At 38.9% G+C, this 24,729-nt stretch overlaps 1 protein-coding gene across 6 annotated transcripts in view; it reads right to left on the bottom strand.

Annotated features, from left to right (window-relative positions):
- Nucleotides 1-24,729, bottom strand: part of ARHGAP6 (Rho GTPase activating protein 6) — a 316,515-nt gene that overhangs the window by 20,222 nt on the left and 271,564 nt on the right. For all 6 annotated transcript variants that reach the window (XM_063392827.1, XM_063392826.1, XM_063392825.1 and 3 more), the window contains 5 exons: nt 20,792-20,863; nt 11,565-11,821; nt 6,856-7,051; nt 3,780-3,835; nt 37-187 (listed from right to left, as the gene is read on the bottom strand). In XM_063392827.1, coding sequence (XP_063248897.1) covers nt 37-187; nt 3,780-3,835; nt 6,856-7,051; nt 11,565-11,821; nt 20,792-20,863 — 732 coding nt within the window. The remainder of the gene's footprint in view (nt 1-36; nt 188-3,779; nt 3,836-6,855; nt 7,052-11,564; nt 11,822-20,791; nt 20,864-24,729) is intronic.

Below are 24,729 nucleotides of genomic sequence, written 5' to 3' on the forward strand. Positions count from 1 at the left end.
TTGAAAACTGATGAATCAAGATGCTGTGGAGCTCACAGAGAGTGTTGATGAAAGGTGTATAAAGTTCTCTGGTAAGAAGTGGGTCAGGCATGTCACGCAGAAATTCCTTTAACAAGGCAGCAACATCATGAATGCTGTGCTCCTCATCCAATACAACATCTACGCCTCGGTCAAACTCTTCACGTAACTGAAAACAATTATGAGAGAAAACTAATCACTTGTTGTCCCAATTAATACATCCCAACACAGAAAATCTTTTAAGAAGCAGATTTACTCATTTTCACTTTCAAGATTGAGCATAACTAGTCTTTGGTAAGGTCAAAGATATAATTCATACCTAATTTCTGCTTATTCCATAAGACATAACTTAAGATTTATAGCAGAATATAATAAAATACTATTTTTTTCCATCTGATATATGATATTCTTGTATGAAAACATGTATCCAAGTATAATTTTTACAGAAATGCAAGATTAATAGCAAAGGCAGAAACCAGAGGGCATAAGGAAAATTACAACACAGGCTCTTATATCACCTTACTGCATTATCCCTGAAACCAGAAAGACTAAAATTGCATTTCATAACATTTGTGATTTTGTAGAAAAACATTATTAGTAAGATCATGTTACTATCCACCAAATTCACATTTCTCTTGTCATTTAAGACTGTATGTAAAGATAGGTAGCAAGCAGACAGGTTCACAAGACTTCACAACATTCCTTCACATGCACCTCATTCTGCCTTCCTAATTTGGTTATACTCATTAAGTAATCATCATTACAGAGTTCACAAACAGCAGGCTAACATCATTACAAGGTACTGCTATTTTTTCTTCCCTGTTTTGGTCCTCAGACAAATTCTGTCTAATTCAAAAGGCATCACACTTCCCAAAGGCAGAAGAAAACCCTCTCCCAAATCAGATACCTTATGAAAAGGTAAAAGCCTGTCCTTCTGGAGGGATTTTTCAGTACCATGAGCAGAACACTTTCCTCAGGCTGACAGCTTCACCTTTACTCTTTTTGCATTTTGAAAACAGTCGAGAGGTTTTAAAACTATTTCCTAGCAAAAATTTGTACCTTTGCTAACATTATGAGGTATCACAATGTCCCACCTATCTTCTCAGAGAGTGACTACAGCTAAATGTTATAAACAAAGAAATCTGAGGTAACAGGTTTCTTCACCAGGAGTATTACAAACATACCAAAGAGAGAAAAGAAGCTAAGTCACAAGCAAACTATATGCCTGTCATAATTTGTGGCAAATCTTGATCATGTACAAATCTATCCTGAGTGTGTTCAGTGTGAAAATCCTTTGTTTTCAGCTGAGATTGTGCTTTTGTAATGGGTGTGACAGGTATTCATTAAAAACCACAGCCTCCATTCTAATTTATTAGGATTACTTTTAACATTATTAATATCAGTCATTACTAATAATGAATAACTATACTACAAATACCAGAATATGTTCTTTATCTATTATTATTCTTTGATTTATGGTCGAAGATTTTCCAGTGCCAACTTGGGGACTTCATTGCCAGCTTAATTCTACTCTCCAGACTGGTGACAAATGCAGAACATCCCTGTGGAGCACCATAAATTACCTCAATCCAGAAGATTGTTTCTGCACTTAAGTGCCCAAAAGCAGCTGAGGAAACAGATTAGCACTGCATCAGGAATTCAGACTTCCCAAATAGCTGGCTGAATCATAAACTGCTGTTACAGTCTTGAATATGGCACTTGTGACCTGATATCCTGTGAGACCTACAGAGATGTTCTAAAATAGCATAGAAGCTTTGGTGAGATGTGGCCACATTTCAGGCCCCAGGTATCATGGCTGTTAAAACTGTCTATTGTACACTTCAAATCTTTCAGACTCCATTCACATGGAATGCTTTCAGACTTTTGGAAGATACAGGTGAAGATACAGACCCGCTGAATCTTATGGTATGAGAGATGAGGACACCTGTGCTGGAACAGGGGAAAGGAGAGTAGAGCTCCAGCTATTTCCCTCTTCATCCTCAGGGTTGAAGTTGCCACAAGGTCACCATGCCCAGTATCAAGGGTTGCCCACCCCAGCCTAGGCAACAATGCTCTGCTCGAGCATCTCTTCTGGGCACGAGATGGTACCTGGCACCCTGATGCACCAGATCTACCACCCTGAGTCAACGTGACCTTGGGAACCTCTGTGCTACACCCCACTGAACATGAAGGAGGAGGTTTGCAAGAGATGCACATGTTCTAGATTTTCTCTTCCTGCTCACCCATCAAAAAGCCTGCTGGCAAATGCCTCTACTTACTTATGCAATTATTGCAAAAAAACCACAGTGGAAACATGACATTTTCTAACTGGGAAAGGAAGGAAAATAAAATATGCTTACTTTCTACACAAGAAAAACTAATGAACAGCTGTAAAAGCACACCAAAATCTGAAGTGCTGGGTTTGGCTTTCCATGGTTCAGAAAATGAGTGGAATTTTAATTGAATCCAGACTTTCCCATGTGTTCATGTTGACAGCATTTATTACTGTAACTACAAGGGCCAAGCTGATACATCCTTGTTGTTTAAGGAAGTTTACCAAGTTGAGTAAATTAGTCCATGTAATAAAAAACATAGATACCCAAATCTCTTGATTTCCTCACCTTTTGAAAACAGAGTATAAGAAAAAGTGGTGAAAGACATTGATGTTCAAAGTGAGGCTCCCTTTATAAGTGAATGATAGAAGCTCTCTGCTTTTTCCTCAGATGTATGATGCAACTTTAGTACTTTATCTAGTTCAGTGTTGATCTGAAAACTGCCTCTGCAGATGCTTTTTTAGCTTAGTGTTACACCAGCTACTCAGGAATAGAAACTGCTGGAGAATGAGCTACAATTCAGTAGGCCATACTGTCCTACCAGCCAAAATCAATTCAGTTTAGCTATTCAAGGTACCTTTCCAGAATGGTAAAACATTACACTGTGAAGTTTTTGCAACTTTTTGCAAAGAACTATAACTTCTAGAATCAAACGCAGTCAAGCTTGCTTTTGCTTTTTTTTCTCTTTGATGTTTTTGGTCTTAACTTCCTGGAAGGGATATTTTCCTGTAACTTTTTATCCCCTCCTTATGCATCATGCTAACACTAAGCACTATCCTCCACTGCTCTGTTTCCCAGATGTATTCTCAGCTTCTGGGAATAACGATGCAGTATCTAGGTAGGTATACTTAGGAGCTAACACTCACATTTGACTTTATTGTACACTGTCTTTCCTTTTTCATCATTTGTCTGAGACTAAGATTTGGAAGAGTCTGCTCTGACCTTGAAGTCTAGCAGGGGTAAAAGAAAGGTGATATTTAGGAGCAGCGATCTTAGGGTCAAAGAGATTGTTCTGTACTTGCATGTTTTCTCATACTGTGAGTTTTCCAAAAAAGATTTACAGTTTAAGTTTACTTTGGGAGCTTCAGCTGTTTCTGAGATGAAACGAACAGCCAAGATTTTTTTTCCCTGCAGTGTGACCTTTGGAAAATTTCTTCATCATAGTTTATTTGGATCTCCAGCCCTGTGCTACTTTTTCAGAGCAAAACATACAGAGACTGTTAACCTGCTGAGAACTTGACAAGGATTTCACCAGATGTAAAAGATACTGGAAATGGCCTTTTATGAGCCATCAAAAAACCAGTGAAGTCACTGACCCAGAAAGCCTAAATTCCACCATACTACAGATGGGGAAGAAATCACAACAAAAGGAATCAGATTTGTTTGTATCATAGCTGATGAAAGAAAACCATATCCATATCCACTCACCTGTCTTACTCTCTTTTTTGAGCTTCCAACTCTGAATATTCCTACTGTCTGGAGACCTGCAAGTGTAACACATCACAGTACTATTTTATTGTTTAATTTTCTCCTGAAAATTGTATTGAACCAAAGCATTCTGACCTATGTGTGTACTCAAAAGGATTAAAAAAACAAAGGTAACATATTTCTCCACAAACTTGTACTTACCATGTTGATGCAAGATTCGGTTGTGATTAAGAAGCCATCCACTGTGGTTTTTAAGGATCACACTTAATCTGCAAAATGGCATCTCTGTGACATTTCTGGTGATGTCACTTTGGTAGTGCCACTGCTATGAGGAACAAAGGTATGCAGAGACTGAGGCACTGCTCAAGGTTTGCAGGTGTAACTTCCAGGACTTACATCAGAGGAAACAGGTAGTAAAATTACTAAATACATGAGCACTGAGCTGAGTCTTTCAGTATAGGATAAAGTTGGTGTTTGGGGTAACTCACTGTCTGTAAAGTGCCTGTCAAGACAAAGTTGAGAGTCTCCTTCAAAGGTACATAAATAGGGCACTCAGGCAGACTGTGAGAGGGAAGAACTTCAACTGGGAGTTGTGTGCAGTCTGTAAGGTAGGAACAGCTATTGTATAGAGGGAAAGCTAGAAAGAAGCATTGTTGTTGCACTTTTAGGCAAAGTGCAGAAGTATAATTTAGTCATTTAGACTTAAGGTGACCAGGAAATTTGTGTTGCCCACTGTTTTGTAAGATCACAGTTCAAACCTTATTCTAGCCCTGTAGAAAGCCACTACAAACACAACAAATGATGATATGGTTCTCAAATGGCCATACCTTGCAGACTAACAGGACCAGAATAATTTGAGAGGTGACATAGTCTTTAGCAGTAACATTGTGAGTGGAAATTTTAGAGCCTTAAGGACCTGTGCACATAGTATAGTTTTACATGGTTATACACTTTTGTAAAAGGGACGAAATTATCTATAAGCTTGGAACTTTATGGTCTAACAATGGCTACTCCACACCTCTAATCTCTACTGACATATAGGAGGTGTTTAATTACCTTGTGAAACAAATGCCTTTTTGACAGCCATTAGGCTACAATTGCTTGCTGGAGATTTGTCACCTTGACCAGTATTTGGACTTGCAGATCTTCATCAGAGAAATTCAGATAGGATTATGCTTTTTAGTTTTTAGTCTCAACATAACATCTCTTTTTAAATATTCGCTCTTTGCTTAACAGAAAATTACATTGATGGGTTGTCATTTAGTAAACCTAGGAACACTGGCAGGGAATCATCTGAGATGGAGATAAACACCGTGGGCAAACCCTGCAGGCTGGTTACACATTCCTACAATGACATACAGTGTTTGTTCTACACTGCAGGTCTAAAGAAAGCCAGGCCTTTATATCTCTGGGACATGATCCCAGGGAAAATGGGAAAGGTGAACAAGGACAGCAGATTTCATGTCTAAAAACATAACCTTTTTTTGTCATATAATGCTCAAAATTATCCTTTAAAGCATTGATCAGAAACTGCTGATGATTTGTTGTTGAAAAAGGACTTCTGCATACAGGTAAGTATTTTCAGAATCAGCAACTTAGCCCACCATATAACCTGGAATGATGTTGTTACAGTGTCCATCTTCTCCCATCTTTAAATTTCTCTCAGTTCCAATGACTGTCTTGTGGACAGCAGATTAAAATTATTGCACTGTGGTGTATTATAGTTTACTGTTAAACATTGCATAATAAACCATCATAAATTTCCTTTAAAAGGAAACTTCAATGTAAAGCAAATATTTTTGTAAAGAGCATCATATAGAAAAGAACTTTGTTATGACAGTACATTAAGAGGATTAAAAAATTTTCACAGATGATCACATAAAATCACACTATCCAAATGATACTCAGCTAGAAGGCTTTTTTGGCTGACTCAGATACTTTTATGTTGTCCAAACTCAGCTGCCTTTGCTTGACGGGATGGAAGTCACCAATCTTAATCATCCCATGCATACTTGTCAGCCAAGGTATCTAATCTAATCTATGAAAAAGACTAACAGTGACTATCTTTTGCAGTGTTCCTTGATACATTTTTAAGGAAGACAGGATTTGGTTATGAATTGTGAAAGTTCAGCATTGTTTAAATTGCAGTCTCTCACCTACCAAAGTCTTTCCTTCAGAGTTAGCCAATGACTTCTTGCTGGTGAAATTAGCATAAAATACATCATTTGCTGTTACAATCACCATTGTTTTACAGTTTGTTGATTACTTGGCCATGTGATAACTCCCTCTTGCTGTGGCCAAGTTATTCAATTATCATTAAAAAACTTTACAATGTTAGGATACACTGGCAGAGAGGGTGAGCAGATACCTAGATTGACAATTGTTTCTGCATTATTTAAAGCTGTGGAAGGCTTGTGTCTGGACAATCATGAACATATAAAAAGAATATTGGCAGAAGTCTATAATTCCTTTTGGAGAGAGCAGGCCTGAGCCTGAGGCTGGACAGGAGGAATCAAGCCAGAGACAAATTGAGTATTCAGCCTTCAAGTCTTGCAGTGAACAGGCTTCTTGGAGCTTAATATATATTTAGCATGGAATTCTTTCTTATTCTGAGCCCCCATCTTCAAATATCAAAAGTCTTGCACTACAGTATTAACAGTTCATCTAGACCTCACACCTTAAGATCCACTGATTATGAAGAATGACTCCAGACTGATTGGCACATTTCAGACTTTTTATTCTGAAGGTACAGGTAAACCTGTGGGGTGTGAAGAGCCATTTCTGCAGAGCTGAGCACCCCAGTACAAAATGAGTGACCTCCAAGAAAAGCCTCTATCCCTGTGCTCTATGGGCCATTTTACAAGCTTGTAGTATAAATCTTCAGTCTGGGAAGTTATCACGTACGTAATTACTTGTGAGACAGTATTTTTAGCAAGAAGCAAAATAGGAGGGAAAATGTCTAGCTTTCAAAGACATCCTTACAAATGGAAGGACATATTTACTTCTCAAAATAGGAATTTATTTATATTATGGTAAAAATATATCTGCCACTCCTGGGAAAACAAAATATTCTTACCATGCTTTTCCAAGTGCTGGCAGCAGCTATCTACAAGCCGGGGAACCTGTCTGTAAATAGGGTTCAGGCTTAGTTTCTTATCTCTTGCCTTTTCTTTCTTGCTCTGGGCTTCTGCTGGCAAAGAGAGCTGGAGAGCCTCCAGCAATCTTGAGTGATTGTCATCAAGGTCTGTAATGGAGTCCACAGACATTGCGCCCTGTAAAACACACACACAAGAGTCATCAGTAGGGCTGGGGAAGACTCAGCACCACAGGGTGTCCAACAAAGGCTTTTGCCTACCTGCATTTTAAACAAACTAATATAAAAATACAATTAGCTGCGACAATTTTATAAATTAGCAAAGTTATAATACCGGTGTAATGGATAGGAAAAATTGCTATGGTACCAGTGTTATTCTTATCATATTACAAAGAACACAAATTAAAATACTGAAAAACCAAAATGCTTTCCACTCATTCACTCCATCTTTTTACTGTTGTAAGCCTGCACATACTGCAGGGCAAGGATGAATCATGGTCTGTGGGTGCACCTCAACAGTACCATATCCATGTGCATGGAGATACATAGATATTTTTAAATCTCATTGCCTACTCCTTCTGTAGCTTGGAGCACTGTATCAGTGAAACTGATGCAAAATTATTTACAACCATACACTATATGCAGTTAATATCACAAATACACATAGCTGTGAAGTTTGAAATAATCCTACTCTAACACAGAATAAAGATACATGAGAGAAGTTGAGGGGTAATATTTTTAAAATAATTCTACTTCACATATCTTAATAATTTAAAATCATTAAAATTCCAATGAAAGCTTAGAAATCCAGGTTTGGATTACAGCAAGGTGTAGAGGTTCAAGCAGTCTGTAAAGGATAAAGCAGCAAAAGCAGCAGGAGATTTACGGCATGTTTGAATTTTCACACTTGAAAAAAAGACTTTTTTTCAAAGCACGAGATTAATGCCACTTCAAAATTACCATTTCTCTCAGTTCTTATTAAACTTATGAAGCAAAAACATTCTAGGCTACATTTGGTCTTACAATAATAACAAAACACAAAGAAAAAAATCAGGTTTTACTCCTATTAAAAATATCTGTTGTAAACTATTTTCTTTCTTTCTGAAACAAAGAATAAATTTTATCATAACTTAAAATGTACTGTACAGGGATGCACCTTGTCATCCTAAGAATAATAAAGAAAATGTAAATTCCTACTCAAAACTTTTCTGACAACTATATTTTGTTAAAACCACATTGTTCTGCTGACAGGTAATTTATAGACTGCTAGTCAGAACTCTATGTCTATTAAATGAGAACTGTACAATTGCTTACAAGGGAATTTCAAGCTCTAGAAGTATTTTGTTCCATCAGCCTAGCCAACTGAACTTTATGAAGATTTTCAACTCACAGGCAAAACTCACAAAAAGTCCGGCGAGATTTCAAACTCATTGATAAATTTCTAGTTCATAATACCTTAAATAAACTCCATTTAAATTATCAGGTATAGTTCTGTTTCTCATAAGTCATGTAAGTCTCGTAAGTAGATGTATAAATGAAGTACAGTGAAGTTTTTAGATTTTTTTACCCACATTACTATAAACAATAACTAGATCCTTTAGAATGCAACTTTTGACCTTTATTTCTGATGTCTCCCAAAAGTACATCTGCTTGATTCCTTTTACCATTTCCTGCCAACAGGAAACAAAAACACAAACAAACCACCCATCCAAACCAAACAAGAACCTCTGGCTATGATCCATGTGTGTAAAATTCCAACTGAATGATATTTTGATTTTATTTAAGAGTTTGGCATTCCAAACACCAAATGAATCAACTGACACTGAAAATCCTAACCTTAGCACTGCAGCTCCTGTGTGACAGGTACCCGCCTTTATATCCTGCCTTTTCTGGTCCTTTCCTGTCTGCAAAGCAGCCTCACCTCATGAATCGTTATCAGAGTCACTTAAATTGGATTCAGATCCCTAAAATAGATGCAAATACAGTGAGTTCAACGTGGTCCTTGGGCATTTTATCAAAGTTGTGGATTAACCGGCACTGAGCTGGCTTTAGGAGGAATGACCTTGAGTTCAGTAACTGAAGTCACTGCTTGGCAATACCAATCCAGGCCAGCTCTGATTTTACAAAGTGACCAGGAAAACATTACCAACATGCTCCACGGATCCAGCTCAAACTCAGCCAGGCCTATTAGTCTGGGCTCAGCCAGACCTACCTGACTGCTGAGGAGCAGTGGAGGAGGAGACTGTGCACACCACTGCCCACTGCTGCAGGTCTAGTAACACACACAGGGAGATACCTGAACTGCAGTGCCAGCAGTCAAAGGAAATCAAGTTCCATCTACCAGGCATTACCTTTGCACTTAATGGATATCAGTCCCTGGTCCCTCATGACGAGTTCAAAATATAAATACACTGGGGAAGTCTTAAGCTAAGCATACAGAAACACGAAAGAAAGTGCAATTTAAAGTCTCAACTTCCAACTGCTGGGCAAAATGTTACAGAAAATGCAGCAACAGTGATTTTTGTCAAGCTGTTGGAGGAGAGAGAACCCCAGCACTTACACCATGAGCTCTACAGCCAGCATTACCTTCTACCTGTTATTGAAAGCCTCAGTTGAGTGTTTCAAGACTGACTGAAATACACAAAATTGAATGACATAGTTGCAATGAAGTGAATGGTGCAATGATAAACAATCCCTCCAGTTTAAATTTAAGAGGACTGCACTGCAGGCATCTTGGCAGAATTTTTGTGATAAATTGGTTGTATCAGTTGCATGCACTAACAAATAATTCTTTAATTTTTTTGTAAGCATTTGTCAGTTGAAAACAAACAGTGCAATGGTGCTCAAGAGATAAAAGATAAATCAGGCTTCCTTACCATCCCCTAAACAAGCTCAGGGCAGGGGACTAAGTAAACTGATAAATAAAACTATAAAGACAGACAAGACATGGGACGTGAGTTGATATTAATATTAAATAATTGTCAGTTCATCAAAGACATTAGCTAAGTTCCCTAGAGAAAATGCCAGCTCTCTCTCATGTCATACTGCCCACCTTAGCCTACTCCTACTACTCTGTAGGTGAACCATGTCCTGCTGCATTCTCATAGCTATGGACTAAAGGCTCTAATTCTGCACTCTGAAAGCTGCAATGCCAGCCTTAACAACAACAACAACAACAACAACAATCCAAAACCAAAACAAACCAAAAAAATCAACTAAAACCAACCAGTTATCCAAACAAATAAAACAAGCAAAACCCTCCCTCAGCTTCCAGGAACTTGGCCCTGACTGATAGATCCCTATGGATGCACCAAAGGATCCATGTTCTTCTGCTTGCTAACTGGTCAAATGCGTGTCAGAAATCTTATCACACTTCATGAAAACAACAGCAGATGACTCACCTCTGGACACACGAGCTATCTTCTTCTCCTGTGAAAAAATGGTTCTAAAGCCAATGAGTACATAAAGTGAACTTTTATTTTCTGTCACTGACTGTCAAAGTCTGAAAGAAGTTCATGGGTTTCCCTTTACATTTTGTCAATGTTTGAGTACAAATGCCTGTTCATATGGTTTGCACAGACCAACAGATGTGCATTAATGCATATGCAAGAGTGCAAACATCATGCTTTCAGTTTTGCAGACAGAATATAGATATTTCAAGCTTCAACCGGCAGCTAGATGAACAAAGAGCCCTATGACCCGCCTTCTGCTTTATCTTAATTTGTAATTTACTCCAGTTCTGCTCCTCGTAAACCCTGGTTTGAAGAGCCCAATAGAGAATTTCTGTGAAGCAGGTTTTATCCTAAGGATGAAAGAAGGTGAGATTCTTAAGAAAACACTTCTTTTCCAGATTCTGTTCTTGTACCGCAGTTTTTTTAAAAGGGGTTTTATTCGAAGTATTTTATTATGCAATTTTTTCTCCCTCCATTGCAAATAAAATCAAAAAGCGGTAAAGTCAAGGACCTCTATTCCACAGTTATAAAAGAAAAAAAAATTACTAACTGTAGAACTGGAAAATTCAGAGCATAAAATTTACTTACAAGGAACAGATTTATGCTAAAAAATAATCAGTTTTACATGTAGATTAATATTCAACCCAAACCCATCACTCTGTATTTTGCTGTCATAGGCTGCATGCATAAAGATCCTTCAAAGACCCTGATACAAATCTAATCTGACAACTCCTTACTTACCAAGGAGGATATGACATGGGTTAGACCGTGAGGATTTTTATTAATATAGGGATAGGGATTAATAGTCAGACCTATTATTGAGTTAAAGTTAGATTAAGATAAGTATACTTATAAATATCAAACACATAGGTTTAGATTTTCCCTGCTGAAAATACTTGGTTGCAGACAGATGGAATTTGTTAAATCTAAAAGATTTAGACAGAAGGAGGTAGATAAAGGGAGCAAACAGGAAGACTTCTAGATAATCTCTCTGCCTCTCTGCGATGTGTTACAGACTCACAGAGTCTGTATGATCTTTTCACACCAGTATCAGCAAAAAGAAGATTCCCACCATAGTTAAGAGTTTTCTGATGTTGAGGAGGCTGACTTCCACCTGAAAAAACCTGAAAAAATTCAAACAGAAAGCATTCCACAGTCCACACACACAACAGGTTTTTCCTGGTCCAGCCAGACCCTCTGGACCTACAATCACACACCCCATTTGAAGTGTCTACTTACACGCCTCCTTGCTCGTGGTGCTGGCTCAGGTGTGTTGGGAGAAGTGGATTCATTCGGTGTTTCTGAGGTTGAGCTGAGAGATGAGTTACTGCTTGAAAGTTCTTTGTTCTGTCTTTTAGTTCCAAATGGCAAGAGAAAGGCCACAAAATCTGAAACATCTTTTTGCTCTTCTCTCTGAGAGTCTTGCTTGAGCTTGTAGGCCCGGTCATTAGCAATCACTTGAGACAAAGGCATTCCAAAAGCCTGGGGAATAAATTCTGCAACAACAACAAACCCCTAACAGTTACCAAACATCTGATATTTATTTAGTATGAAAAGGTTTAACTCTTTTGTTGTTATGAAAAACAATCTGAAGTGTCTTCAAATATATAATGATTCCAATGAAGTACTGGCCTCGATAATAACAACAACAACAGTGCCAGGTAACTGCAGCCCATGGTATCTGAATCATATTTCTAGTCACATAATGCAAGATACACTGCACAGAATCTTGGAAAATCACTTGAGATCAGATCTAATTAAGATATTAGCTCCCACCAGAAGTAAGTGACGTCGGGCACTCCTGGTTAATGTTGACAGTGCAGAGGGGCATCTCTGGTAACCATCCTGAGACTGGGGAGCCTCGTTGGACTGTGCCAAAGCTTTCTCTCATGTTTCAGATCCCTTCACCAGGCTCCTTTCTCATAAATGCTGTAGGACACCAGAGTCAAGGGGTCCTGGCCTGAACACGGGTTTCACTACAGTTCAGAAGAGTATGAATCCTGTGCAGGAGCTTCAAAGTACATTCACCCCTTCAAGGGTATAGTTTTACATTTACACAAGAACTAAACCTGTTTAAATACTGCTAATATTAAACCTGTTTAATAGTGGTATATCAGTATAAACTTCCTTTGTAACAGTAAAAAGGAATGGACGCACGGAAATACAGGACAAAATGTTTCTCTCATTTAAGAAAAAGAACATAAACTTATCTCACATTCATATAACTGTAATGTAAAAAACCAGCATATATGTCAGGTCTCAAAGTAAAATGCTTAAATATTTTACATAATACAAAAATGTTTTACAGTGAATCAGTCAGCAACAATGAAATTCTCATCAATAATTTTCAAATCAGGTCTATCTGAGATTAGCAGAAGCAAAACCACTGAGACAGATTTCCAACTGGAACTGGTTTGTGCCCAAAAGATATGAAAAAAATAGCTATCGATGCTATTCACCCCGGTAAAAATGATTGCAACTTCTACTAGGTTCCAGCTTCAGACCTGCTCATATCAGGTATAAATGAAGCATCAGAGATTAAAACCAAATTTGTTTAAGCATCAAAAAAAGGAATTATAAAAAAAAGAAGCACACAGAAAAGCTCTTACATACTATACTTCTCCTTTGCCACAGTGTAAATAATTAAAGGTCAAAATTCCTCCTGTGATTTTAAGTCTGACTAGTCTTTGATGACACTTCCAAAATGTATCTGGATTTGGACTAAAGTAAGGCATTGAAAAGAAGAGGATATTTTAAGAATCTTGAATGAGGAAACTAATAGTCTATCAGAATAAAGAAATAACAGCCCGTTGTTCTGATTTGGTAGAAACATTCCTGCTCTTTTGAAGCATAAAATGTTAAGACATGAATTAACTTTGGTGGCCATACAAAACTAAATCAGGAAGCAGAGCCCCATATATCAAGGAGGTGACCTATGAGTAGAACGACACCTAAAACCATCTGCCTTTACTTTAGGACAAGAAAGAACATCATCACACAGATACCAAACAATGTGGGTATTGCCAGTTCCAGGAGTTCAGCTAGACCTTTCCCTCCTGGACTCAGCAGAGTGTGGCCACAAAATTATCATGGTATTAATGTTACTTTTTTTGACTGTTCTGAATTATCTTCCTAATGAACATTTAAACAAATGACAAATTTGCAATGCACATATGCAACATCTGTCCCCTTCTGGCTGTCTAACCAGGTGCTTTGTTCTACTCCCAGCACCCCTTTTTATTTGTCCCTCTAGAACATTTCCTGGGAATAGCCAACGCAGTGTATTTCTCTGGTTTGGCTCAGAGCTGCTTGTGCTTCAGATTGGGAGAGGGCAGCAGTATTTAGCCCAGCATGCTGGTGCCATTGATCCTGCATCAGCTGGGACAAGATCAGCAGGAGACGAGATCTCAGCACTGCTTCATTAAACAAGTTTCATCAAAATGATCCTCTCCCTGACTTCTGGATGTGAAGGCTGGCAATCTGAGGTAGGCGCTGCCCCTCCTTGGAAACTCTTAGGTATGGGATTCCAGGGTTTTAATTGCTCTTGCTCAATGTGGGCCAGAGAAAGGACAATGAGCCTCTGCTCCAGGCTGCTCTGATGTAGGCCTTCTCAGAGGACATGAACCGCTTCCTCGATTTCTCAATGTCTGGCAGAGATGTGGAACTGGATGAAAATCAACTGGCTGAATTTCAGACTAAATACAGATGGTAGTGGTGCTGGCTGGCAGTGGTAATTACATTAAAGAGTTGGCAAACCCAGTCATGTTTTGCTCATTTGTTGAAATCGGGAGAATCAGCTGCCCCCTCTGCAGACTGCCTACAGCCTCACATTCCCAACCAAAAAGTGTGTGTGCTTGCACCATGGGCTGTGATGGCAGGCAGCATGTTCTACCCACCACTCTGCAGAAGCATTCAGTCCCAACAGCTCCCTTGTTGGACAGGTAATGAGAGTCAGTGTTAGCCCTTCTGACATTTCTGATTCATTAAAAAAGGAAAGCTGTACTCATGTGAAGTAATTAGCAACCCATGGATGGGAGAGAAAGGGCACTAACTCAGGTCGTAAGATGTGTAGGTTTGAGGCTCTGGTCACAAGGTAAAAGGACATAGTGCCTTTTTACAGCTGTAGGCTAGGCATCCCCTCTGTCAGAGAGATTTCTTTTGCATGAAGAAATGTACCTTAAAGCAGTGGCTCAAACCTTGGTCTGTTGTATACATATTGAGTGCCAAAGCTACTGAGTTACTTATTCTCTGTAAACTCAAGAAAAAATTGATCACTTATTCAGTGAACAGACTGGCCAGCTTAAAAAGACGTTTTACAAAAAGCATCATGTAAAAAGGTGAAACAACCTGGCAGACTGCGCAATTAGCTTTTAAACAGACTCGTATCCTTAGCCAGCACCACTTTTAATACACTCCAGTTTTCAGTGTTTACTGGCAAAGGAGACAATTTACTGTTCTGGAGAAGTGCATCATTTCTCTTACCAGAAAGTCAATCTTGCAGCTGAGGCAAGTTTCTTAACACAATTTTGATTGAAACTGATATGTTCCTAAGAAATCTTTCTTTGGTAGTAAATCATCATTTTCTAATAAAAAGCAGCAGGTCACAGAAAAATTCCTAGCCAGATCAAATAAGAGTTTCAGTGATCCCAAATCTTCCTTTTTGCTAATCAAATGATAATATTCAGGATGTTGACCCACATGGTTATAGCTTACTTGACCTCATGTCACCCTGTCTAAATACAGTTTAAAAGACTTCTCTGAAGTTTCAGCTGGTGAAAACTGCTTTCCATCCTACAGAACATAACAGTCTGTTAAGAACCAGTGAGGTCTTTATTCTAGATTCTAATGAGTCTTTCAATACTAACAAAGAGAAAAGTAACTATTGTTACTGTCCTTAGCATTCAGAGTTTTTTCTTAAGTACATCATAAATGCTGGTTTTGGGTTGCTAAAATCCTGTGACCAAGATTTACTAAGGTGCTTGTACCACATCTGTTTAAATGACAGGAATAGAGATCAGAGAACAATATGCTTTTAAAGAGATATTTAAATGGGGTCTTTAAGTCAATCTCCCCAGCAAGCCAGACAGGGCAACTCTGTTTTGCTAACTGAAATCAATTATTTCAGATCTGTAGAGACAGTGATGGAAGCAGAAAACAAGGAAAACAGCAACCTCAGTCCATAATGGGAACTGCAAAACTCCTTCCATCTCAAGGCGCTTCAAAACCTGCAGTGACTCCAAAAAGATTCAAGATATGACAATGTTCTCAGCATCAGTCCTGTGGCTGAAAATCTCTTCTCCAGCTACTCGGAGCTCACTGACCTTCAAGGAGTGATATAAGGCCCTCCAAATTATTTATGCTTGTTTTCCAGGAGTATGTCTGGGGTTTTTTACAAAAAATTGAAGAGATTATTTGGTACTTTCCTTGACTTTAGTATAAAATATGACACAATGTTGATTAAAACTCCCCTTTTTCATGCCTAGAAAGCATGAGAAACTTTCAAAGTTTTTTATAAAGGCATGGTAGAGCGGTAGAAAGTATTTTAAAAAAAAAATTCTGATAAACTACAATAAAAAAGAAATTTCATTTATTCAGCTCCTTCCTTAGGTTGTCCCAAGGCACACGGACACCACAAATATGAAGTAAACATAAAAGACATTTTCAAGAATTTTGAACAAAAGAAAAACTAAACATCTGCTGGATTTACATATGCCACAGAGTTACCAGGAAGGCCTTTTCTCAGGAAGTCCTGCATACACAGCAGCTCTCTAAAGCCTCACAGATGAACCTGCCAAGTATTTACATTCCACACAGAAACGTCAGCAAAAGGGATGATTCCCAGTTACTCAAGCAATCACATAACAAGTGATTATTATTTCTGAGCAGGTCTCTTTATTAACCTGTAGGGTTTTCTGGAACCAAGGCAAAACGAACTTGGCTTACTGATAAAATCTTCTAGGACAAGTAATTTCTGGGAGGCATTTCTCTCAGGAATGCCTGTGTGTACTTTAAAAGCAGGTCTGCTTACGCTGACACCCATATCACTGGCAAGGGATGGCAAAAGACTCTGCTTCTGCTGCTGTAAAATTTAGCACTGAATTCATAAGGGAACAGTATCCAGCCGCCAGCATGCACAGCATCCTGAGAATGTCATATTCCAAGCAGCACGGACATGTTACTGCTCCTTCAGCCTGAGGACTGTTTGTCTGCAGCCAAAGCCAATGTTTGGAGACACTTGCAGACAGTAGGATCCAGGGTCATGATGTCCATTAATAACAAGGAGGCCGGGTAAAGCAAAAACACTTGAATGATGGAAGCTGAAAATATTGCTTAAATGTCTGGGTGGAGTGCTGTTCTCCTGTTTAGTCTGTTTAAATCCAGCAAGTTTTGCTATATCCTGCTTTAGGGAATTACTCAGAGATGTAATAACAATTACAATAACAATATTACTCAGAGATGTAATAATAACAATTACAAAAAACACAATTTCTCCCCTTTTAATGAGATGTTGACAGATATAAAAAGGACAAAGAGATATGAAACTCATTTAAAGTGCATTAAATTCTGCTGTAGTGTCTTTATTGGCCTTCAGAAGTCTGACAGGTTGAAACTCTCACTTAACAGACATATTGACTGATCCTTCTAAATAAAATGTGAAGTTTAGACAGTAAAAACTCCATAGATTGGACTGAGTCCTAAAACACAAGTTAGTAAATCTCCTAGAAAAAACGAGTACTGTTCCTTTTAGTTATATCTTTTAAGTATAGATTTGTGGTGGGGTGGGTGGGGAAGAACAGTCTTGGGCACAAACTGGAGAGAGGTGGCACCTCTGCAGAGAGCGTAACCCCAGAAATCCACACCATGGGGCAGTTCAGTGCACGTCAGTGCTAAAGGAGAGTTTGTCAGGCCAGAGCTGCAGTGAGGCCTCCATCGTGCATCCCTGGTGATCAGTATGGTGGTCTTTTCTGTCCACCTCTTTGTCCTTCTGTGCCAGGAACATCCCTGTTATCTTTGATTGCAACCCACACACATGATCACATGGTGCTATGTGATTGTCAGGATTAACCTTCAGGAGTCTGTCTTTACAAAAGGAGATTTTCAGTAGTCCTGCATACTCTGGGCAGGACCAACAACATGGTCTCCTCAGCTATTACTTGTCTGGGTATGTGGGGGCTCCAGGGATGGGATATGTTTGGAATTAATTACTCTCCCAACTGCAACTGTGTTTACAGAAGTGATGCTGAAGGGATGGAAATGAAATCTGCACTAAGACAGCTGCATCTCCTCTGTATGAAGTGTCTGTAATCAGCTTCCCTGCTTCCCCCTCGACATCCTGTGGCCTGGTCTTGTTTTCTTCTCACAACAGTGCAGCTGGACTAGTTACTAAAAAAACCCAGCACAACCCCCCCAAAACACACAGAAAGAAGGCATTCCTCTCGGGCATGAGGACTAGGGACCTGCCTGGGTGGGTGTGTGCTCCCAGCCTTCTGTGTAGCACACCCATGTTCATGACACAGAGGACACTGTTGGGGGAAGGTGGTGGAGCTCAGTTCTGAGAGAGCATAGCAGGCTCATCCTCAGGGAGATCAGCAGCACAAGGCCTTACATTTTCTTTCCAGAGCTAACTTGTTAGCGGAAAGCTGAGCAATTCTGTCCCCTCAGACTCCTGAGGCTGGAGGAGATACTGGTGCTGCTGCTTCCCACAGGAAAGCAGCCACCTTTCCCCACTGTGCCAGGCTGGTGGCCCCCACGGCACAAACCTGCAATCCTGCTTGGTCATTCCCTCTGCTGTCATGGATTAGGAGTCAGCTCAGCAAGTACCTGATGATCTTTAGTGACTCAGAAGGGCAGAGAAAAGTACACCAGAACCAACCATGGCCAGAAAACCTGACAAGTAAGATGCCATCTGCTGCTATTTGGGCTATTTTTGCCTAGCATTTGCTGTTGGCAATTAGTAAGAGCAGATATGCCCTTCTTTTCACTCTGCTAACACAACCTGTTCAGAACATGACTCCTTCCAATTTCCTGGACCTTTACTGACCAACCCAAGCTCTTCCTAAAGGAAGGAGGGAAATGCAGGTTCTACTGCTTGAGAAGTGCTGGGGTATTTTCCTCTAAGAGGGTGCTCCTATAATAGTTCATAAGTGGAGAGTGCATGTAAAACATCTCCATAACTCAGAATAAGACAGTAAGAGATGGGAAAAAAGGATAAAAGCAGACAGGTGAAGCATCTGAATTTCAAACAATAATAAGAAAAATAGAATTAAAATTAGGAGAATCAGCATAGTAATTTCTAAAAATGCTTGGTATAGTTAACCAGATAGTATGAGCAAGGCTGAAAACCAGGAAGTAGATAAATTTAAGTGATGAAGCACAAAGTGCTGACCTTTACTGTGGCAACTAGTGAGCCCTAAAAGCAAAGTGCACAATGAAAGCCCTTCAGAATAAAAATCAAATGTTCTAACTGAATGGAGTATAAATGCTATCATGCAAGGTAGACACACAAGAAAATCCCTGAATAGAACTGTAATGGTAGAAAATAATATTATCTTGAAGTGCTCAACCAGTGCAGCTGTGTAATTATTAGAAATAAAGGTCAGATGAAATAAAACAAGGTTGTAAGGAAATACAAAAGAATGCAAGGCAATATAAGAAGAAATATTGTTTGAAAGATCTTTGGTAACAGAGAATTTAGTGGAATAAAGACCAACTCTGGGTTAAGGATTTGTATCCATCACCAAAACACTCTCACTTCTCAAGGCACTGCACCAAAGAGCATTTGTGGAGCTCTGAAAGTGCAAAGATCTACCAACTTTGGGTGACACAGCAAAATTCTGGCTTTGGTGAATTATCAAAGCAATTTATCATTGTTAAAATCTGCTACAGTAATGAAAAATATGAGAAAAAAAAAGTCAAAACTTATTTTAACTCTCAAAAGAACTTCTAAAGAGAAACCTTCAACAGAGACTACCAAATTCATGGTACCCCTAAGGGAGGAAAGATGAAAGCTCTCAGTACACCAAAAATTTGTGAGACACAAAACGTTTTAAAAAGCAGGATGGGGTTAGCCTTTTCTGATGCAGAAGAGCACCTCACAGGCCCTACGAAGACCAATATCTGGAAAACACACTGAAAAGCAGGGCAGGTTTTGCACAGAACTATGTTGGTTTGCACTCTTATCTGCATGAATAACTACAGAAAAAAACATAGCAATGTAATGACTGACTAATTACAATGTAACCAAATGTAACACATTAATAGGCCAGTGCAAAAAATATTTTCCCCCAAAGGTGGCTATAAAACAATTAAATCTCTTCTTTAATGACTCCTCCTGCATGTGGCTCAGTCATATATCAAGTAATTCTTGATAACAACAAACAAATGAAAAGTTTGGTACTTGCAATGTAATAATACAGGAAGCCACTGGATATATCAAACCAATGTCTCAGTGCACATTCCATTTTAGAAAGATTAATACAAATATTTTCCATAACCAATTTTAAATCAAGCAAATAATATTCATGTATTTTAAGTCATCAAACAAATACAAATTAAAAGAAAAATATTTTCTTCTTCACAGCTATCTAAACTAACTTGGAAATGGGTATGTTAATTTTTTCAGTGGAATTTCAAAGTTCCATTCTTCTGCTAAACTAGACTAAAAGTGAGGGCATCAGAGGAACCAGGTCAATTCTTCTGTCACAAATTTCTGCATTTTGTGCATGTTTGTGAAACTGGGATATCAATACTGAGTTTTACAACCATTTTTCCAGAACTTCTTTTCCAGAAGTGGACATAAAATTAGATGCACAATTACCTATGTGAAATTTCACAGACACTTTCCAGTGTCTCAGTATTTAGACTTAGTTCAAATGACTCCAAATTACAGGTCAACTTCAGGTCTTGGATTAGGACCCAGCCCATAAAGCTGATTACTGTCCAAACAAAAGAGTACAACCATATCTGTAAATCCATGTCACATGGACTTTATTAAAATCCAACTGATCAGTAGCACTGAAGCATTTATATATTTTAAACAATGGCTATTTTCCTAAGGTTAAAGAAAGCAAAGTACACCAATTGACTTGCTTGGGTGGTGCTGTGTTTATGTGCTTTGTAAATTGAGAATACAAATGCAGGTAAAGAACTGGATCATGTTACACAGACCACATTCTGCACTAGATGGTGAAAATGGGGAGAAAGAATATTGGAGAAGAGATGCAGTCCTTTAAGCCTTCCTCTTTTTTTCAGGAAAAAAAAACCAAAACAAATCAAAACCTTTCAGTTGAAGAGATCTGAGTTATACTAAAGTCAAACAGAAAAGATGAAACATATTTTTAGCATGAAAATAAATACCTAGACAGTATATCAGCTCAACAACATTCTACTTCAAAAAGTATGTATCAGACTAAAGAAATCTCACATGCAGAACTAAGACCTGATCACTAAATATGTACTAATTTTACCTTTGTCTCTGTTCTTCTCCTTTCCTAAAGAGTCCAGTTTCTTTCTTAATGACTTCTTCCTCTTTTGTCCATCTGTAAGAGGAAAAAAAAAAAAAAAAAAAAAAGAAAACAAAAAAAGGAAGTAAGTGAAGAGAAGTAGCCCTGAACAAACAGCTGCACAAGCTGTAGGAAGATGGAGTGAGATGGTCACAGCACTGGGGATCAGGAAGGGTGTGAGGTACATTTCACAAAGGCTGGGGACTGTCACAGTCCTCTGGCCCAGAGGAGTGTGGCTTTGTTCACCCAAACACTGAGGCTGTACTGGGGAACACAAATGTATCCCCTGCATGCTGCTGGGCATATTTACACATGTGTGGTCACTGAAGAGTTAACAATGGAGGTTTATTGCTGGATGCTCTTGATAGCAAAGCACTATAAACCTAAAAGGTACTGGATAGCCTTCGTCCATGGTCACAAGACTGTGATTCAGGTGTGGAACTAAAGGCAGTATTTGGAAAGGGAGGATTACTAACACCCAGGATAAATTTCTGCATACCAGCCAGACCAATTGGGTGATAGCTGACCACCTTCACATGACCCATCAGATCTGAATCTGAACCCATGCTGGGAGCTGGCAGTTGGGTACAGCATGTCCAGATTGGTTCAGATGGATTAGAGCCTCAGGGAAATTTTTGTTCTGAAAACTGATATATCGTCCAAGTTTTCACTAAGGTATTAAGGACCAAAAGTTTTGAGCAATAGCAGAGGCAGGCTGGTTCTTGAAACAATTACATCAAAAGGCTGGCTATCATTACTTCCTTCAGCAGCATCTTTGATAATGAAAAATCAACAAAACAGAATTTTATTTATTAGGTCTCAACAAATACCAGGGATTAAGTCAGGGGCCTGCTTTTACTTGTACCTTTGGAATTTATTAAGTTCCAAAGCAATATAGTCTACCACAGGGACTGATATGCTAACAGAGCCACTGCTCTAGATAAAGTTTAATGAACATGTATGTTTTCCCTTAGTAGTTTTGTAATATGGCAAAAACTCAAAAATGAGCACACCTTATCCATTTCACTTTTAGGGCAAAAGAGTCACCAAGTAATCCGTCTCAACACATTTTTCTTGTTTTGTTAGCCAGTGTCTTAAGTGGTCTTTTATAGCAAAGAACATACCACAAAGGAGTGAACTGGATTTTTGTCAGTGAACTCTCATCTTTGCAATTAGGGATCATGAGAGAACACAAGCTATTTCACCATACTTTTCCCTCAAATCCTACAGAAAACCAAGTCCAGAACATTACTCAATAGACTGCTCAACAAATTCTGACTTTTTTACAGCCAATTAATATCCTTTTTTATTTAAAAGTAACATTTCTTTTTACTTTTTGTAATGGTGGTTGGACCAACTCCACTTGCACACTTGCACTCTGCAGTTATTTCCAGGATCCCACAGAATCACAAGTTAGGGTTGGAAGGGACCTCTAACCCCTTCCTAGGAGATCATCTAGTCCAACCATCCCCCAGGCGAGGTCACCTGGAGCAGGTGACACAGGAATTTGTCCAGGTGTGTTTGGAATGTCTCCAGAGAGGGAGACTCCCTGAGCAACCTGTTCCAGTGTTCTGACCTCCTCAATGCCAAGAAGTTCTTTGTCATGTTGAGGTGAAAATCCTTGTGTTTTAGTTTATTGGCCACTGTTGCTCGTCCTGTTGCTGGGCACCACTGCAAAGAGTCTGGCACCATCCCCTTGGCACCCATCTCTGGGATATTTATACAGACTGAAGAGATCTCTCCTCAGTCTTCTCAACTCTGAACAGGCCCAGCTCCCCGAGTGTCTCCTCAAAAGAGAGGTGCTTCAGACCCCTCCTCATCTTTGTAAGCATTTGCTGGACCCTCAGCAGTATTTGATTGTCTCTCTTGTACTGAGGAGCCCACACCTGGACACAGCACTCTGGATGGCCTCACTGAGGGTGAGAAGATGGGCAGGATCACCTCCCTTGATCTGCTGGCAAAGCTCTTCCTGATGCAGTGCAGGGTACCAGCAGCCCTCCCGATGAAGGGCTCCCAGCACTCACAACTCGCACACTCAGTTCCTGTCTCGAGGTACAATTGCCATGAGTTGGTTTTGTTAACTCCCCTTTTCCCACACCTGCTCCAGTGAGAATTCAGCTCTCTGAAATAAGGCTGACTAGATGGATAAGAGTTCAGCAATATAATGGTGGTAATTCATTGCCTGATATGGTCTATGATTAGATTTTCCTTTTTTCTTAGCCCCATGACAAGGCTGTAACTCAAAGTCATACTCTGATTGATGAAAAGCCCAGACTTTTCACACCTTCTGACATTTCTTGTTGCTAAGATTGAGCTTTTAAGAGAAATTCTTTCACCTCTTGGCCATATGAATAGTTGGTAGCCTGCTTACATACACCTGACAGTACAGCTTGTTTTTATAAGGTTACCTGCTACCATTTTCCAATTATTTTCCATGTTATAAATTTCAATTACTACTTCTCATGGACTCTTCTTGATAGATGACTAATATTTCTTTGGAGTCACAGAGCCTTATTCTCCAAAAACCCGTTTACTGATATTGTGACGTCCCACTGAAGTCTACTAAGACATAAAGAGAGAGAAAGAATCAAAGTTTGATGTAAAATGCAGTGTTTTGCTATGATCATTTACATTTACACTTTTCCCCACAGCAAGAGAAAAAGAGTTGCATATGAAAATAAGGCTGAGAAGAATCTCAGTAAAAAGCTCAAGCTCAGAAGATCTGCCAAGAGGTCTGAGGTCAGTTCAAGTTCTCCTCCTCCCCAGCAAAAGACACGATAAATTAGTCTACATGCTGTACATATAAATATGTTTTCAAATTACTGTTAATACAGGGCACATCAGGCATGAACATTGCTGAAATATTCATAATGTGTTTAAAGACTTACGCAACTCCAGCAGTTTTACATATTAAATGAACCCAATTCACAAGAATAATGCTTACTACTTATTAGCTGCAGTGTGGTTTTGAGAACATAATTAATATCCAAAACATTCTTGAGAAACAAGCAAAGCATTATTACCCATGCTTAATACCTACTGTATGTTTTTTAATAATTAGCAAATACTTATGCAAGACAGTATTGTTATCAGTCCGAAGTACTACTAGGTAGGGATGGATTGCTCTTTTTAATTCCACTTTGCAAAAGTTTAAAGCACATAGTGATAAAAGACGTTGGGCTGTTATCCAGCCTTTTGTGTATGTAATTGTCAATTTATATCTTCTTTCTGTAGATCAACAATGCACTGCTCCTTCAACAGAGTCCACTCAAGAACATCAGCAAGACTAGAGAAGCACTCAAATGACAACTGTCACAGTGAAGGAAGCTGTGGTTTTTTCCCCTGCTGACCCATTAAGTTTTTCCTGAAGGACACCTGTGCAGGCAGCTGTGCAGATCAGTTTGTTTTTCAGAAATGGACTTGATCTGTTCAGTACTTACTAATTTATATGTTTGCTGCACTTTTCACTGCAATGCATACATCACTCCCTAGACATCTATGTATTAAGGCTAGCACAATGAATATTTTAAAGACCAACAGTCTAGAATGAAACTCCTGAGTGCACATTAAATTGCTACGTGACCTCTTTTTCCAAAGCGGTGAGCACTTCCAGGTTCAGTTAATCCCAAAAACACTTTTCTATTTGAAAAATTAGGTCATCTCTTTAGGACTCTGTCAGTGAACCACACAGCCTACAGAATACAAAAGGTTTTGTACTGATTTACTGACTTTTGACAAGAATTGAACAATCTGATTTCTAAGATAATCAAAACTTAAATATTTCAGCTCAAAGTTGAAATTCCCCTGCAATGTCATCACTAACACCATTTTTTTTAGCATTTATACTATCAAATCACATATTTTCTACAGACCATCTGAGGGCTTAGATTTCTCACTAAGTG

This window comes from Prinia subflava, chromosome 3 (genome assembly GCF_021018805.1).
Source record: "Prinia subflava isolate CZ2003 ecotype Zambia chromosome 3, Cam_Psub_1.2, whole genome shotgun sequence".
In the NCBI taxonomy this organism is placed as follows: Eukaryota; Metazoa; Chordata; class Aves; order Passeriformes; family Cisticolidae; genus Prinia; species Prinia subflava.